The sequence below is a fragment of the Crocuta crocuta genome, unplaced genomic scaffold, assembly GCF_008692635.1.
Source record: "Crocuta crocuta isolate KB4526 unplaced genomic scaffold, BGI_CrCroc_1.0 scaffold87, whole genome shotgun sequence".
Taxonomy (NCBI): Eukaryota; Metazoa; Chordata; class Mammalia; order Carnivora; family Hyaenidae; genus Crocuta; species Crocuta crocuta.
In genome coordinates this window covers 4967634-4985558 of record NW_027532166.1, presented here as the reverse complement: position 1 = coordinate 4985558, position 17925 = coordinate 4967634, and the positions used below count along the sequence as shown (strand labels likewise).

Sequence of the window (17925 nt, the reverse complement as noted above, 5' to 3'; positions counted from 1 at the left end):
ACTTGAAAAAAGAAAGGCAACGTACGGGATGGGAAAAGATATTTGCAAATGACTTATCTGATAAAAGGTTAGTACCCAAAATATATAAAGAGCTGATACAGGTCAACACCCAAAAAACAAATGAACCAACAGTCATCTCTCCAAAGAAGACATTCAGATAGCCAATAGACACATGAAAAGATGATTAACATCACTCATCATCAGGGAAATACAAATATATGAGATATCACCTCACACCTGTCAGAATGGCTAAAGTCAACAACACAAGAAACAAGTGTTGGTAAGGATGTAGAGAAAAAGGAACACTGGCTGTTGGTGAGAATGTAAACTGGTGCAACCACTGTGGAAAACAGTATGGAGATTCCTCAGAAAGTTAAAAACAGAGCTACCCTATGATCCAGTAATTGTACTACTAGGTATTTACCTAAAAAATACAAAAACACTAATTTGAAAGGATATAAGCACCTCTATGTTTATTGCAGCATTATTTACAATAGTCAAGATATGAAAGCAGCCCAAGTGTCCAACGATAGATGAATGGATAAAAAAGATGTACTGTATATACAAAATGAAATATTATTCAGCCATAAAAAGGAATGAAGTCTTCCCATTTGCAATGACATGGGTGGAATTAGAGAGTATAATGCTAAGTGAAATAAGTCAGAGAAAGGCAAATCCCATAAGATTTCACTCTTATGTGGAATTTAAGAAACAAAACAAATGAACAAAGAAAAAAAAAGACCCCAAAACATACTCTTAGCTATAGAGAACAAACTGATGGTTACCAGAAGGGAGGACGTGAAATAGGTGATGGGGAGTAAGAGCACATTTATCACGATGACCACTGAGTAATGTACAGAATTGTTGAATCACTTTATCATATACCTGAAACTAATATAACACTGTATGTTAACTATATTGGAATTAAAATAAAAAACCTAAAAAAGAACTTTAAAAATTCATTGGGGCTCTATCTCCAGCATTCCCAACTTAGTTGATCTGCAGAGTTCCAGAAGCTGCCAGGAGATCCAATGTACAGCTGAAATGAGGACCACTCTGGCTACAGCAGGGTTTCTCTATCTTGGCACAATTGACATTCAGCTCTGGCTAATTCTTTGTTCTGGAAACTGCCCCGTGTACTACAGAATGTTTACCAGTATCCCTAACCTCTTTCTGCTAGATACCAGTAGCACTTTCCCCAGTTGTGACAATCAAAAATGTCTCTAGACTTTGTCAGATATCTTGCAGGAGACAAAATCGTCCCTATTGAGAATCACTGGTCTTGAGCCATTGCTAATGTCCAAGGTGTGAGAGAAGTCTCTCCAAAAGAAAAAAAAGGAAGTTTGGCTTCTATTTCACCCTCTCAGACAGGAAAATATATAATAATGCCAAGGAGATAAATCAGAAAACCCTCCTGCCATTTGAGGAAAACTAATCAGGGTGCCTTTTTTTTTTTTTTTAAGAATTTTTCTTTCTCAGTAAAGAGATGGTATATTTCTTCAGAAGCATGGTAGAGGAAGGTATCTTCAAGAATAGGGAGTTAAGGAAAGGATGCAGATCTTTCTAGCTGATCTGAAGCACAACAGAAGGAACCTAAATCTTTTTTTAATTAGTGTGAACAGCCTGACCTGCTGAAATATTGTCTCTTGCTGAGAAGTTGCTGCCAACAAGATAAAGTGCAGGAGATAAAGCACAAGGGCTCGGACTGGATGGATGTAAATGCTGAACGTTTCTTCAGCTCTGGGGAGGCTTGGCCACCAAACTGATGATGGAGTGAACAGAAATAGATGAGAGTCTGGGTTTGTGGTTAAGAGCGGAGTTGGAGCTCATTCTGGAAAGGCTGGAGTTTGGGAATAAACTATTTGAGTGGTTGTCTTAGTGTGGATCATCTGAGAGAAGAGCTCAGGAAGCACCACAGGACAATGGGGAAGGGAGGGGAGGGAAGCTAAAAGAAGGACATTATTGGACTTTGCCACCATGAACAGTAGAACTTAATCCCTCTGGGAGCTGCAGGGACCAGAGCTGAGCACAAGCCTCACAGGTGTGGGGCAATAGAGCTGGTGTTCATCCATGAATTGATAGCTGCATCTAGGGCCATGCAATCCCAGCACTTTTGCTGGGTTTTGGTTTGGGTCTTGGGCAGAGTTGCCGTTGTGGTACAGGCAACTAGAAGTGACTGGTCAGCACTGGATGGTTCCTGCAGGTGGGATATAGGTGGGTCACTAGCAACTTCTGCCATAGTGGTCAGTTTCAAAAATGTATTTAAAGGTATTAACTGCTTTACTAATGAACAATGTTAAATTAAACGTCTTTATATTAAGGCACATCAGGTAGGTACACTGACCTCTGTCACCCTCAAAGATATCCACCTTACTGTTTGAGACCATGAGATACTACTGCCAGAAGCCTACCCGTCATCTTGGCCCTGTCCTCAACTCCTCCCTCCCTCACCCCTTGCATACAGATCACTAACAAGATCTTTCAGGTCTGCTCCAGAACACTCAGGAATTTATTCACTTCTGTCTCTGCTGCCACCTCATTAGTCTAGGACAGTGCTGTCTTTTGCTTGGACTATTGCAATGGCCTACTCCTGGGCTTTCCATACTAGCTTTTCTTTTAGTTCCTGAACCCACAAGGCTTTTATTTTGGAATGCTCCTCCCCTCTACCACACCCCAGCCCAACCCTACCCTTCCAATGATTTGCTTCTTCCAATCTTTTAGGTTTGGCTGTCACTTCTTCATTGAAGATCTCCTTTAAAGAATGATCTCCTTTCCCATCTGCTATTCCCATCTCAGTTCCTGTTTGGTTTGTTTTGGCATGTTTCACAATTTGTAATTATTTTGTTTATTTCATCAGTCTCCCTCTTCAGAATGTAACGTCTGTCAGGGCAAGAACCATATCTGTCTCCTGGACCACCATATCCCTCATAGAGTTGCCAGATTTATCAAATAAAAATACAGGTTTCTGGGACACCTGGGTGGCTCAGTCAGTTAAGCATCCCACACTTGATTTCAGCTCAAGTCATAATCTTATGATTTGTGGGATTGAGCCCTGCATTGGGGTCAGCACTGACAGCCTGGAGCCTGCTTGGGATTCTCTTTCTCTCTTTCTCTGCCCCTCCCCCACTCATCTCATTCTCTCTCTCTCTCTCTCTCTCTCAGTAAATAAATGAACTTTAAAAATACAGGTTTCCATGTCCATTCTTGTACTAAAAATTATTCAGATTTTATCTGAAATTAAACTTTACCTGGGCAGCTTGTGTTTTATTTGGAAACCTTGGTTCCTAGGCCCATATACATAGCTGACTCTCACTACCTGCTGTTAACAAAAACTTGGTAGGAGCATATCAAAATTGCTATTTGGGCAACAAAGTGGGGAGAATGTGCTAAAACTACAGAACTAGAGTGGTGAAAATTCACTTGCCATTCTTTTCTGTTCTGATTTGCCTGTATTCTCTTTACAAGAGAACCTAATCAGCTCACCCCAAAAGTCTTGGACAGCCCCGTCCTTGGGAGGGATGCCAGCCACAGGAAGGGAGCTGTTAGATGTAGTGTTTGTACACTGCGCTGCCTCATTTTTGCTGTGGCTCTGTGCTGGAACCTTGATCTTTGCTTCTGATATCCACAGACTGTAAGCTCGCTAAGGGGAGAGATGACTTTTTCCTTCTCAATCCCTCACCCCCAGGGACTTACTCTGTAGATGACACATAGCAAGGACTCATTGAATGGTTGCCAAATGGACTGATCAATGAATGAATAGTAGCGGGGGCTAACTACACTGGTTTGACCAGGCCTGAGGGTTTCCTGAGATATGAGATTTTCAGTGGGAAAAACAGGGCTGATGGTCCCCTCACTGAATGATGTTCACCCTTGGTGGCTGGGCTTCTTGTCCACAACCAACTATACTGGTTGCTATGTGACTATCATAATTAGCCTGCTGGCCTGGCTGCCCATCTGTTTTAGAAGACATTGGATGTTTGGAGCTCTGCTGACCCCCTGTGCTTCCCTATGCCTGGGACCTTGGCCTTGGCTTCAGCCTCAGTTCATGGTCCCTATATTGGCTTGTCCTTTCTTGTGCCTTGGTCTTGTGGTCTGTGGTAGATAGCTGGATTTGCACTCATGGAATAAAAGCGTTCAGGCTAAACTCATATGAAAGACTCTCGATATTAAGCCGATCTCATGGACTGCCCCCAGTCCTAGCCACTAAAAGTATGTCTCATCATGACCTGATTACAACCAATTGCTACTTCCACAGAATACCAGCCAAGTATTTATTGAGGAATTAAGCTGACATAAAACTTTTCAAAACCATTTCTACAAATGTCTGAGTTACTTGCCTGTGAAAAGATGAGTTCTCTTTTTAACCAACCCCCTCCCGCATACTGCCAGAGGGCATGAGATTCTAAACAAAACCACACAATCCATTTTCAATTATGATAACACTGCTTCAGTCTCAGTTAGGTCCTGCTGGGTTCTTAGAATTGGGGGTGAAGTGGCTCTTGAGAGGTTCCCAGCACTTGTAGTAGTTCTCATCCAAACAATTAGAGGTCTTGAGCCCCCACTTGGTGACAGCCATACTTAGAGAAGACTCAAACATAAATGCCTGTAAGAAATGGGGGAGGGGACAAAAAGAAGTAAGGTGGATAATAAAATACATTTGATTAGATGTCAAGAGAAAAGATGTAGGTAGACAGAATCTTTGAATAGTAAATCATGTGTGCTAGCAGGGTGAGGACAACAGGCTCACACCTTGGGTTCTAGTTCCAGCCCTAGCACATATAAGCGAGTGACACCTGATGCAAGACCCTTAACTTCTCCAAGCTCCAAGTTTCAGTCTATACAATGGAATTGGGCATGTAAGCATCATAATGTCTTTGTAGCGTTATGGAGCTAAATATGCTAGATCCAAGGGCAGAGGTGGGAGAGTTTTAGGAGTACCCATCTTAGGAGCCATCACTTACTCTAAGTCCCAGTGGGGAGGCCATAATCCCCATTTTGCAGAGGAGGAAACTGTGGCTCAAAGCTGGGAAGTGGCTTGTCTTAAGTGATGGTAACAAGAAGTGGCAGAGCTGGGATTTGAGTTTTCTTTTGAAGGACTCTGACCAGGAGATGGCCTGGGAAAAGGAGAAGGAGGGAAAGAGAAAGGAGGAGGAGGAGGAGGAGGAGGGGGGAAGGAGGGGGCTTGTAGCACTTTTAAAAACCCTATCCCAGGAGACTGATTTGTCAATGTCCTGCTGTGTTCAGGAGGCTTTTGTCCCCAACAGAAAGAATATGCAAATGCTCTGTGAAGCTTAGACATTCCAGCTTCACCAATTGCTGATTTTCCTACCATGTGGCTTTTAAAAGTAAAACAAAAACAAAAACAAAACAAAATAAAACCCTACAGTTCTTATGTGTTCACATTATTGGAAATTTTAAAAATATAGATGGACAAAAGGAAGATAAAAGTTGGGTCACAACCCAAAGAACCCATGTTAATGTTTGGTATCTAACATACATTAGTTTCAGGGAGATGATCCTCCCTGCCTGACTTCTTACCACAGTCTTGATGTGAGAACCGTATCAGATCATGTGGAACTACTGTGCACTTTATAAAGCACTATTCAGATAGTGCTCAGATATAAGTTGTTATTATGGCTGTTCTTGTCTGCTGTTGCCTCTTTGCTGCCTGCTTCTTAAGAAGCTTGGTGTCTGAACGGAGTAACAAAAAAACCACATCCCAATTGAGTTATGAAGACAGTATTGTACAAAGTTTATTCCAAACTGGAATAAGGATAAGGTGTATAGATAGGCCTGGGTCCAAATTATATAATGGGAAATGGTAATGGAGACCCAAAGTTAGGTCTAGGTAAAGTGCTGGACCCTTCCCTAGGTGGTCTGGGCTTTCTGGCTACCCAGGGCCTCCCCTGCCCTTAATCCCTTACACAGGAGAGTTCTTTCTGGCTAGTGCTCCAGGCACTAGGCATTTCCCAGAGTCTTCTTTCTCATAAAAATAGCTCTGCCCTTGCTTCATTGATGTAGAATACTGCTCCCTGATAACACTGACATCCAAAGCCAAGTTGGGCACCAAAGGTTACTGAGTGGCAGGTGTGGGATAGCCCCTGTACCTCAAAGATCCCTTGGCTTATTTTTCATTTTTCTTATTTATTTATTTATTTATTTATTTATTTATTTATTTATTTATTTAGAGAGACAGAGAGTGAGAGTGAGAGCAGGGGAGGGGCAGAGGGAGAGAGAATCTCAAGCAGGCTCCATGCTCAGCGCATAGCCTAACATGGGACTCAACTTCACAACCCTGAGATCATGACTTGAGCCAAAATCAAGAGTCAGATGCCCAACTGACTGAGCCACCCAGGCACCCTTGGAAGCAATATCTTAATTGACACTGTCAAACCATGTCTCACAGAGATGTAGAGTTCCACGGATATTCTGCAGAGGCCCTTGGAAAAGGAAAGAGGGCCAAGGTCAAGCAGATGGGACTCTGTACCCTTCCCCTGCAGATCAGCTCCATCAACTCTGGTCCTGGAATTGTTCAATGCAAACTGCATTGGACAGAGAGACAGAGAATACTCTGTTTGCAAGCTGGGCATGGAGTCAGGAAGGCCTATGCTATTGGTTTTAAAGTCAGGTAGCATTGAAGGCATTTGTTTAAAAATGTAAGGCAAATTTGCATATGATTTAGCATAAAATTACTCCTTGTGGCCCATAAACTCCACCTCCAAGAATGCAAAAATAAAATAAAATCAAGTACCGCAGCAAACTGCAATTGTGTTCAGCCTCAATGTTTATAGCCTGACACAGGAAGAATACAAAACAGATTTTAAATCCCATCAATTTCATCCCATGCCAAAGGAGAGCAAAAGAAAATGAGAAAACAGCTGAGAACTACTTCTCACAAGCCCTGACTGTAGTGAGGCAAAGGATTTCTGATCCTCTTTGGCTTGAGAATGCTGCTGAAGGTGACATCCTGCATCCCTGGTTACTGTGGTCCTAGAGGATTACCTCAAAAAGCAGGAGATGATTTTGAGGCACAGCATACATACTCTGGGCTTCTTACAGATAAGAGAAGACCTCTTACATAGCATTAATAATATTCCTTTATATTTGAACAGTGCTGGACAGTGTAAGGTTAAATACAGCCAACTGCTGGGGTGAATATACTCATTCTACAGATGGGGAAAATGAAGCACAGAGAAGTTAAGTGCCTTGTTCAGGGTTATGTAGGAACTAAGAACTAGGATTTTTTGTTAAGCTTATATTTATTTATTTTGAGAGAGAGACAGAGAGCAATCAGGGGAAGGGAAGAGAGAGAGGGAGACTGAATTCCAAGCAGGCTCCACACTGTCAGTGCAGAGCCCAGTGTGGGGCTCAGACTCATGACCTGAGCCAAAATCAAGAGTTGGACATTTAACCAACTGAGCCACATAGGCGTCCCCTAAAAGCTAGGATTTGGTCCCAGGTCTGACTCAAGTCCAAATATCTTTCTACCCTACCACATCAGAAGTCTAGTATACACGTAGGGGTGTGTGCATACACACAAGGGCATATACACATACACAGACAAACACTCTCCTCTTTTGACTTCTCTGATTTTGGAGAAATACAGAAGTAGCCCCTCCTCTCAACAAGGCTGCCAGAGCCTGGCATTAAACTTGCTTACCATGGTGCCATCAGCAATCCTCTCGGGTGCCAGCTTGGCTTTGCTGGCCTTCTCAAAGCAGTCAGCGTCAGGCCCATGGGGGGTCATTGAGCTGTGTAGGCTGGCTCCCCCTGGCAGAAATCCGCCTTGCTTTGCCTCATAGTGACCTTTGATAAGTCCCATGAATTCACTCATGCAGTTCCCTGGGAAGGTTGAAATAGTATTATTTTAATTATCTAAGGCAAGACCTGTAAAATACCAAGACCTCTCAAGCATTATTTCTGTGGACTGCCAAAAAGATAGGAGAATATGATACATTTTTTAGGATTACTAAAGAATACAGTTCAGGGGGAGGGGAGCCCACAAAAGATTAATTAATGTGGAACTCTTGGTAGGCAAAATTCTACCTGATGGCCACGTGGATTGTCAGAGGTCTTAAGTTCCACTGCCTGAAACAAATGATGCTGGATCTAAAGAAAATCATAGCCCAGACAGGAATTTTAATAATTAAAATGAAAGTCATAATAAAGAGTAGATGAACTCTGTCATCTAGGCTTAAGCCCCGTATTAAAATTATCTTCTTTCCCATATCTGATCTGGTTCCCAATCCAGAAAACCGAGATGGAGTGTGTCTGTGTGTGTGTGTTGATAGAAGGGTCATATAATGGAAAGAATGCTGGATGTGGAGTCTATTATCAAATGATAATCTCTGTGATGTAAAAACCAGTCCATAAATGCTATATAGTCTAACAAATATTATCTTCTGGAGCCGAATCTATCATCTTATTTTCTACTCTCTAAAATGCCTCTGAGATTCATTCTTTTCTTTCTATTTCCATTGATATTCTCTTGATAGAATCCTAAAATTGGAAAGGATCACTACTTCTACTCAGTACAGAAGAATATTCTATGTCATTCCTGACACATTACTTCCTGGGGTCTGCCTGCATGCCTCCTGTGAGTGGAAGCTTTCTACTCAACAAAGCAACATACCATATTATAGAAAAGCTCTGGGTGTTAGAAAGTTCTCTCATATTAAATGAAATTTTGCTTTAATATAAATTAAGTATGTTGATTTTAGTTGTGCTTTCAGGAGTCAACAAAATTTGACAAAAACTCACCATGTTCCTACTATTTCCATTATGTTTCTATTGAAATAAACCTCTTTATTAGAACAGCAACATATTTAGAGCAAGAATTAAAGAAATACAACACCTGAGCAAATTTAAGTGCCTTTCTATCCATTCACCCATCTACTGATCCATCTGTCCATTCCCCACCCCATCTGTCTGCCTAACCATCCATCCCACATATATAATTGGACACTGTGCTAAGTTCTGTGATAGAGTTGAGTAAGAAATAGCCCCTCTAAGTTACTTTCATTGTCCAACCTGTGACTGTGCTGAGAGTGCAGATCATGAATAGAGCAAAGAGCTATGGCATTGACAACACTCGCAAAGCTGGACATTTGGCATGATAAGTTCCTTACATGTGAAGTATAACCAAGTGCCAAAATATTTCTGTCATTGACTAGGCAGTCATTTTTATCCTGCCTAAGAAACAAAATTCTGCTGCAGGCCCCTGTAGAAAAGGTAAGACCTGGATCATAGCTTTGCTCATTTCTCCATGAAGCAGAAATAGAGGAAAAGAAGCACTGTAAGCATAAAGTGTCTATATTTTAAAAGCAGGTCTGTTCATGACTTAAATATGCTGTCACACTCTTCAATCTACTATGTGTCCTCAGGGTCACCTTCATGACTTAATTTTAAAAAGAAAGCAATACAGAATTCAGCTTTGATCTAAATATGAATTTAGGTAGCAATGACTTTGGTGATGACATTTCTATATCATTTTCTATATTTCAAAGGGCAGGGGGAGGGTAGACCTTGCTTCTCTGATTAATGCTGAATCCAGTTGACTAAAGTACATTAAGATGACTGGAGGCAATATTTCTACAGAAATAATTCTTCACTTCTCCTGTAAAGTCACATCAAAGTAGCAAAGATTTTGATAATATTGCTAAAGCAATAGTTTTAATATCTCTGGAAAAAATAATTTTTAACTTAGGGTTCTGTGATTTTTCCAGCTAACTCAGACAACCATACCTTTCTGATATCTCTTTATCCTGGCCAAATTTACTTGAGAGTTTTTCAAAAATTATAAGAGGCATTTCACAAGATCCTTTGTTTCAGGCAGGCTGAACTACAAACCCAAGTCCAGGAGTGGCTGGAGAGCTGTACCACAACAGCAAACTTGTCTAAGTTAGACAGTCCTATTATCCTTCCCCTGTGTGGGGAGATAAGCCACAGGCCAGTGTTTTTCAACATGTGACTTGTAGACCTTCTGCATCAGAAAGTCTTGCTGAATTGCTAATTCAAAATGCAGATTCTGAGGTTCTACCTCAGAACCAACTAATTATACTCTCCAAGAGTGGGTGCTGGGGGTAAAATTTTTTTAGTAGGCATTCTAAGTGATTTTTATATTCCTAATGTTCTCAAAGTGTGGTTCCTGGACCAGCAGCATAAGCATCACATGGGGACCAGTGAGGCAAATTCTCAGACCCCACCCTGGACCTACTAAAACAGAAATTCTGGTGGACCCCAAGAATCTGTTTTAACAAGCCCTCCAGGTGACACTGACATATATGAAAATCTGAAAACTACCACCTTCAGGTACATAGAGCAGCCTCAACACAAGAACTCTGTGAAATAGTGAATAATCAAGGACTAGCATATGAGGTACAGACTAGGCTAAAGCAGTTCTCCTGGACAGCAGGTCTTCTAGGGGACTAACTTCCAGAACAGTCAGGGCCTGTGATGGGCTTGATATTCTTCAGAAAAGATAATAGTTTGACTCTTTTGACCAAGTATCTGGTATTGGTGTGGTGGTAACTGTATCCTTTTCTCCACCATAATGATGTCACCCGAAAACGGTGGTGCTGGAATTTGACCATAAAATGGCTTTCTTCCATCCTTAGGGCCCTACTTCTCCACCTTCTATAAATGCCTAAATTACCCATTCAGTGCACTGTTATATCTTGCTGGTCTGAGGCACCTGGGAACTGGTACATATAGAAAGGAACCTTATATAGATAGAAGGCCCTGAGGCTGACTAAGGAAAGGGACTTATTTTTAAGAATGTTCCAGCTGTGGGGCACCTGAGTGGCTCAGTTGGTTAAGGGCCTGATTCTTGACTTCAGCTCAGGTCATGATCTCATAATTTGTGGGTTAGAGCCCTGTACAGGGCTCTGTTCTGAGGGCGCAGAGCCTGCTTGGGACCCTCTCTCTCTCTCTCTCTCTCTCTCTCTCTCTCTGTTCCTCCCCTACTTGCTTGCTCTCTCTCTCTCAAAAATAAATAAATAAACTCTAAAAAAAAAAAAAAGAATGTTCTAGCTGAAATGTACCTCAGTGTCTTTCCAGAACTCTATGTACAAAAATGCAATTTCCAGGAAGTAGAATTGTACATTGACCTTTTAGGTTGGATTTACGGCTAGCTATTGCACAATTAAAAATGCCAGCTTCATTAAATATAGCCATGAAATACCTTATGCATTCTTGGTGATGCATTTACTAATTAAATAAATGTTTATTAGATGCATATTTTGTGCCGGGCACTGTGCTAGGCACTCCAGTTACTGGTAATGAGTGTATGTGTGCTCTGGATTCAGATTGCCTTCAATTCAACTCTGACTCCACCACTTAACTAGATGTGGGGCCTTGAGCAAGTTATTCAATCTTTCCAAATTACTTAATCCTTCATGTCTCAGTTTTACCTTCTGAAAAGAAGAGGATAATGAAATTACCTCCCTCTTGTAACTGTTTTGAGGATTAAGTGGGTTAATACTTATAAGGAACTTACAGCCATGAAAAATGGTTAATAATTGTTAGCTGCTAGTAATAATATTAATAAAATAAAAATAACAGATTTAGTAAGTTATGTTCTAGGCAACTAATACTCCACAGAAACCACTTTTGAAATGGGGTCCATTCCCTAATGTGGACTGCAGTCTGTTTTATCTCACCAAAATAATTGGAGAAGGCATATTTTACTGGCTCTCAAGCCAGACTTAGATCAAGAGCTTTCCAAAAACAACAAAGTAACCAACAACATCCCACCATTCTCTCTCCCCGCAAAAGAAGGGTCTGAGATGTAAAGAAACTTCTTGCTTCACACTTTATCAGCCTTTCTGTTTCTCCTCAGGGTCCAAGGAACAGAGCTATAGGCATTAATTACTTCCTTCTCAGAGTCAACACATCACTGCCATTTCCACAGACGTCTGTGGTGTTTCAGCAGCTACAATTCTGGGGAGAAGCACTGGGCCTTGGGGGGCAGGATCCTGAAGGCCAGCTGGAGCATGGTGTCTGGAAACATCTCAGTGGTATTCCCAATGGGTAAAGTTCACTGCTTTGCTGTCTCTTTGGTTTCCAATGTGGCTTGCGAAAAGAGAGACTTACTGTGGTAATAAGGAGGCCTGAAGGTCTTATCAGCAACTCCCCATCTAGGTGGGAAGATGACAAAATCAGCGACAGCCACCCCGGGGCGGACAGACTTGGCAGTCAGTACTGTGAAGATGGATGGGTCCTGTGAAAGCACAAGGAGACACTGAGACCATGATGGAAGAGAGGTGACTGGACAATGGCACAGGTGTCCCCCACACTGGAAGGGCTTTCTGAGTTTATGCTTTAATTTCTGATCAAACCACACAGGCCAGGCTAAGAGTTCTGGGCTTGTCGATGAGGTGCAGTAATCACTCATCTGACTTTCCCCTCTTTCTGTGCATGAAGCAAAATGAATTAACACCAGCTAAGAAGATTTGGAACTGCTTTCTCATCCTGCTGAGCCCCCATTTCATGCAAGTATTACCCCACAGGTCTAAGAACCAGTCGTGCCTGCCTCCCAACCTCAGGTCAGGGTGAAGATCTGGGATGTGCCACAGGGAGTTCTCAGCAGAATAGATGCTCAGAGTGAGGTGGAAATAGAAATAAATAGTATCCAGCTTTTGGTATAGATGTGGAATGCGCTTTTCATTGGAGGCCTCACAGAGATTCCAGATGGTATCCTCATTGCTTTCTTACCCTTATTTGACTCTCAGGTCTAAAATCCACCACTTACATCACTAGTTTGGATGATGGTAGTGTTGAGGGGAACAATATCATGGTTTTAGAAGAACTTTAGAATTTTTCAATGGAAAGATCAAGATTCAATTTAATTGAAATCAATGGTCATGTTTGTTTTCACATGACATTCTAGGGTCTGGGATTCAAAGACGGTTGAGATCTATTCCTTGCCTTTAAGCATTACTAGTGGTGGTAGTGGTGGTGGAGGGGTGCATGAACAACTAATCCTACCAAGATGCCAAGAGCAATCTAACTTTATAAATAGAAATCCAAGGGGATATAGAGAGTGCCTACCTCCCTGAGCGGATCAGGGGAGGCTTCAAAGAAGAGATGATATTTGAGGAACATCCTGAGGAATGAAAGGAGAAAGAAAGAAAAAGGAGGGAGGGAGGAAAGAAAGATGGAAGTAAGGAAAGAGAGGAAAAAGCATTTAAAGCACAGAAAACAAGAAAGACACCAAAGTGCACAGAGATTTTGTTAAGAGGCGAGAAATCTAAAGCCCAGGGTGCATTGGCAGAGGGGAGAGGTGCTAACTAAGAATTGGTACTGGAAAGATGAGTCCAGGGCCAGATGGTGGAGAACATCAGATACCATGCTTCAGAGCTCAGATGATCCTAAACCACAGGGAGGCTGCAAAGGTTTTCTAATGTAGTGGTAAAATGACCAGACCTGGATTTTGGAAAAATAACTATGGCAGCAGTACGGAGTTTGAAACTATGCAAAGGCAAGCCAAAAACCCAACCCTATTGCTATGAGACTTAAGACTTCTTCATTCGTCATGAGAAATGATCTGAAACTGTTAAAGAAAAGGTAGTGAGGCTCAAATACAGCTCTCTCAGTGTCTCAGGATCCTTTTTCATGCTGTTTTGAGTTTGATGCCTCATTTTCTTTTCCCTTTTGGTTTTGTTATGAGTTGTTGCTCTTCAGAAAGGTAGTTTTGCCCCCCTAGAGATAAGCTGAACTGGCTCAGAGTAATCTTTCTGTCTCTGGTTCTCTGGCTTCTGCTCTAATTATCCCTCCAGCTTGTGGGTTAAGTTAATCTATTATGAACTAGGCTGCAAAATGAACTTTCCCCCAGGATCTCAGAGCTAGCACTTTATCATGAATGTGGGGCCTTGGGGGCTTGCCCTATGGACTAGGGACCTATTTGTGGGCCTCTAATTGAGTGAAAAACAGGACCAAGTTCACACTTTAGAATTTCTTTGGTTTGAATTCAAGCACTGAACATTCTGAGGAACTTTAGAAGAGAGCTGTCTGCTCGATCACTGCTCAAAACAGCCAGGAGTGGAGGCACTGGAATAGGCAACCAGACCAAGCAGACTCAGCATTTGTAAGGAGGACAGAGAACTTTCCAAATCCAGAGATGTTCCTTTCTCATCACTGTATCACTAACATTAGCAGGTGGTTTTCTTTTGGGGATATGTTTTCCAAGAAGAAACTAAGTTTATAGCCATCTATGGGAGTTTCTGTGATACTCTGTGTAAGAACCGAGCTGTGTTCAAGGGTGAGTGTTACATGGCAGGCTTGGCTTTCCCACCAGCTTGTTATTTACTCCTTCACCAAAGCCTTTGCAGATGATTCAACTTCCTCTCAGCACAATAATGAATGACTACATCTTGGGCTTCCAAGGGTGACACTGGAAATGTTAAATCTGTGAACATCAGGGACCTACTATGGACCCCTCCCACCCTAGGGCTGCCCTATTGCCAGGCTCCTCCATGGTTCAGACTTACTGCGTGGTCAAAGGCCACTGAGTTAATGACCATGAAGTTCTCCAAGTTGTACTTGTAGGGGGTGTAGTTCCCATGCCAGGCCACAACGTTAAACGGAGAGACATCCTGATCACACACAAAGACAAAAAAAGCAGGAAAGGGTAATCTTAGTACTTAATGCTTTCATAGCTGTGATTCCACAGTTTGTACTTGGCATCACTGTCTCTTCTGATTTGATTCTGTTTGCATAATCTAATAATACCATCCTTTGGGAGAAGTATAACCCTGAATCATGTTGTGGTTGCTTCATATGCCTTCAAACTGTCCCTTGCTTAGTTACTAACCCTATTTTTCCAGCTCATAAGCTGCAGCTGCCTCGGATCACATGTGCAGCAGAAGCACAATGCATTCTCCAAGTAGTGCCTTTTCAACAATTTTTAACACAGTTGTGAGAATGTGTGCATGTCAGCAGTTCTCAGACAATCTGGACCACCGTCCGGGTTTCCTGGTGCGGAGGGCAGGCAGGCACTTGCTGTGACTGCTCTCCAGGTAATTGCTGCCTAGAGGAGCTTCTGGTACACACAGTGCCTGGGTTGATGAGTGCAGGAGGGTGGGAAGGGTTATAAAAATTCCAGCCACAAGGACTTGAGTTTCCAGAGCAATCCTAAAGTGATGTTCCTGGGGTAGGAGATGATCGGTGCTCTATTACAGAAAGGTAGTCCCACTGCAGTTATGCATCTGTTCTGGAAACAGAATCCAATTCAGAATGTTCTAAAGACTTTACTGAAGAGACTACTCAGAGAGATATGATTAGAGTTAAATGAACTGACTAGAGATGGTGAGGTTTCTGAGTCTAGCAACAGTGGGATGACATTGCCATTCTTAGGCCTGCAGGATATGGGAAGAAGATGTTATAGGATTCCAGCAAGAGCTAGAACCATGGAGAAGGGGCTGCTCAGTGATGTGCTAGTATATATTTAACAACTACCTCTCTGGAAAAAATTAAAAAGCTCTGTTTTACAGCATTTGCTAATTTCTGGGGTATAAATACTCTCACTATGATCATTTTTGAACTACTCACAAGATGTTGCTGAACATAAAGCTGGCAAGAATGTGTATATTGGCTCTTGCATGCCAGTATGAATAGGCACCAGCACACCACTGAAGCTACCCATCAGGAGCTGAGATCATGGAGGGATGAAGTCCCAACCAGGGAAGAAGCAGAGGAGGAAAAACCCCAAAGTGTTTTTCTTCCTGCCCTCCAATTTCCTGTGCCTGTGAGTAACTCTCACTGGTTGAACCCAACCAAAAGTCAACTAACTGGCTAGGGAGCCCATATAGGTCAACTTCTCAGGTGACAGATTATGGCAGAGAAGGGATAATGGATCAATGTGGGAGCTCACATAGGGAATAACCAGCAGAGTCCACTTAGAAAGTAAAAACCTATGGAGCTGCTGGCTGCCTCTAGAATGGTGGTTCTCACAACTATATATCAAATATAATATGGGGAACATGCTTAAAATGACTGTAGGTTTTCACACTCCATTCCCAGATGTTATCATTTTTGCCAGGCTGGAGTAACATCGAAGGATCTGCATTTTAAACAAGCCTCCCTCAGAATTTCTGATGCAATTGATCTCTGAACCACAGTCTGAGAAATCCTGACCCAGACAATATAAAGGTGACAATGTGTCAATAAGGCAGGCAATTAACTCAGGAGTTCATTTTAAGTGCCAAACTAGTTGGTTTCTGTTGCTTAGCATACCTTCTGAGTACTGTCCAAGGAAAATAATATGCCTTGAAAAATATAGGCAATATGTCAAATGGGCAAAAATAATGCTAATAAATAATGATAAACTGAAGAGATCTTTAGATTATTTTATATTTATATGATTAGTTTCTGCCAATATATATTCAGTATGTTATGTAATAATATATCTAGTATATTATAGATTACATGTTATGTTATTATTTATTAATATATCCCTAAGAAGAGATAAGCCTTTGCTTATCTTCTGAGTTTACAAGGCTAGTGGTATAAACTAAGTCAAGCTAATGAACTGAGTTCTACTTGTTTTGTATCAGTCATGGCTTGTATTTGAAATATGGTGGCCATCGGTAATATAAATCTTGGATGACCTGCTTGTTTACTCATTTCCCTTTTCAGAACAAACTGTCCTGCCTGTATATTATATTTTATACACCATTTATAGAGATATACATATTGTCAGTATTTTTATTGCTTGGTGAGTAGAAAGAGAGTGACCTTTGGAATCAAAGAGATGTAGATACTAATGCTTATTCTGCCATATACTATGACATTAGGTAAATTATTTGTCAATCCTTTTTCATGACTATAAATGAGACAAATAGTACTTTATTTAATATCTTAGTGGTATGGTAAAGATGAAAGTATATAATATATGTCAAGTACTTAACACTGGCCTTAGCAATCAATAGGTGCTTAATATTCCCTTCCTGTCTTCCGACCCTCTTACTTTACCTGTTTAGCAGCAAATAGCTTGCCCTGGTATTTATTAATCACAGTGTAGCCACCTGGCACTTGGCGATCTTCATACCAGGCAACAGGTATCAAAAAATCACGAGGATTGGCCAGGCCGTTGGCTCCTAGAACACAGCAACCCAAAAGTCTTTTAGACACTTGTGAAATCATATAGGAAAGATGCCTACAGTTGCAGAAAGAAAAAGAGCTCTCTTCCATGTCAAAAGCCATTCCATAATTTGTTTTCATTGTCCAAATGCTCATTGGAATCCCAGTCTGGTACCCTTTTGCCTCCTAAAAGGAAGATAAAAGATTGGGAAAAAGAATCATGAAAATCATCATCGTCATCATCACCATCATCACCACCTAAAGTTGTAAATATGGCTTATCAACCATGTTACATGCGCTATTGCATCACAACAGGTGAGGGGAGAGGCTGAGGCTAGAAAAGAGGCAAGGGGGAAGTCTGATAGAATACTAGAACTTCTCCCTCAAGAAAACCATGATGATTCTAGAACTCATCTACAGTCCTTGATCTCAGAAAGGAAGGTTACATACTGTTGCCCCAGGCATGCCTCTGCTCCTCAGACAGAATTCAGAATCAATCCAAGTCTGCAGAACTGCTCTCCAGCCTGACAAATCTGTCTGCCACTCAGGAAAAAAGTATTCAGGACTTGCCTGCTTACCTTTGCTTAGGAGTGAGTGTTCCCTCCAGAGAAGGAAAGTAAATCAAAAGACCAAAAATAAAAAGTATAAGTGCAAAAACATAATTTAACTCTGAGAGGAGAGACCTGGGGAGTGTTTTATCATTTCCAGTTCCTGGGGTTAAAAAATATAAGCCCCCAGCTGGTTAGTAAATTATATATATTTTCCAGAGGGTACGTGTTCCATGGAACCTGGAGGCTATGCTGGCTGTAGAGCAGCAGGAAGCCAGACTGAAGTGGGAAGAGCTGG

At 41.6% G+C, this 17925-nt stretch overlaps 1 protein-coding gene across 1 annotated transcript in view; it reads right to left on the bottom strand.

Annotated features, from left to right (window-relative positions):
- Positions 1–4240: 4240 nt before the first annotated feature.
- The window catches only part of HGD (homogentisate 1,2-dioxygenase), a 42918-nt gene continuing 29233 nt past the window's right edge, over positions 4241–17925 (bottom strand). The window contains exons 10-14 of the mRNA XM_077776694.1: positions 16972–17096; positions 14490–14594; positions 12094–12220; positions 7661–7842; positions 4241–4603 (exon numbers count right to left, since the gene is read on the bottom strand). Coding sequence (XP_077632820.1) covers positions 4454–4603; positions 7661–7842; positions 12094–12220; positions 14490–14594; positions 16972–17096 — 689 coding nt within the window. The 3' untranslated portion in view covers positions 4241–4453. The remainder of the gene's footprint in view (positions 4604–7660; positions 7843–12093; positions 12221–14489; positions 14595–16971; positions 17097–17925) is intronic.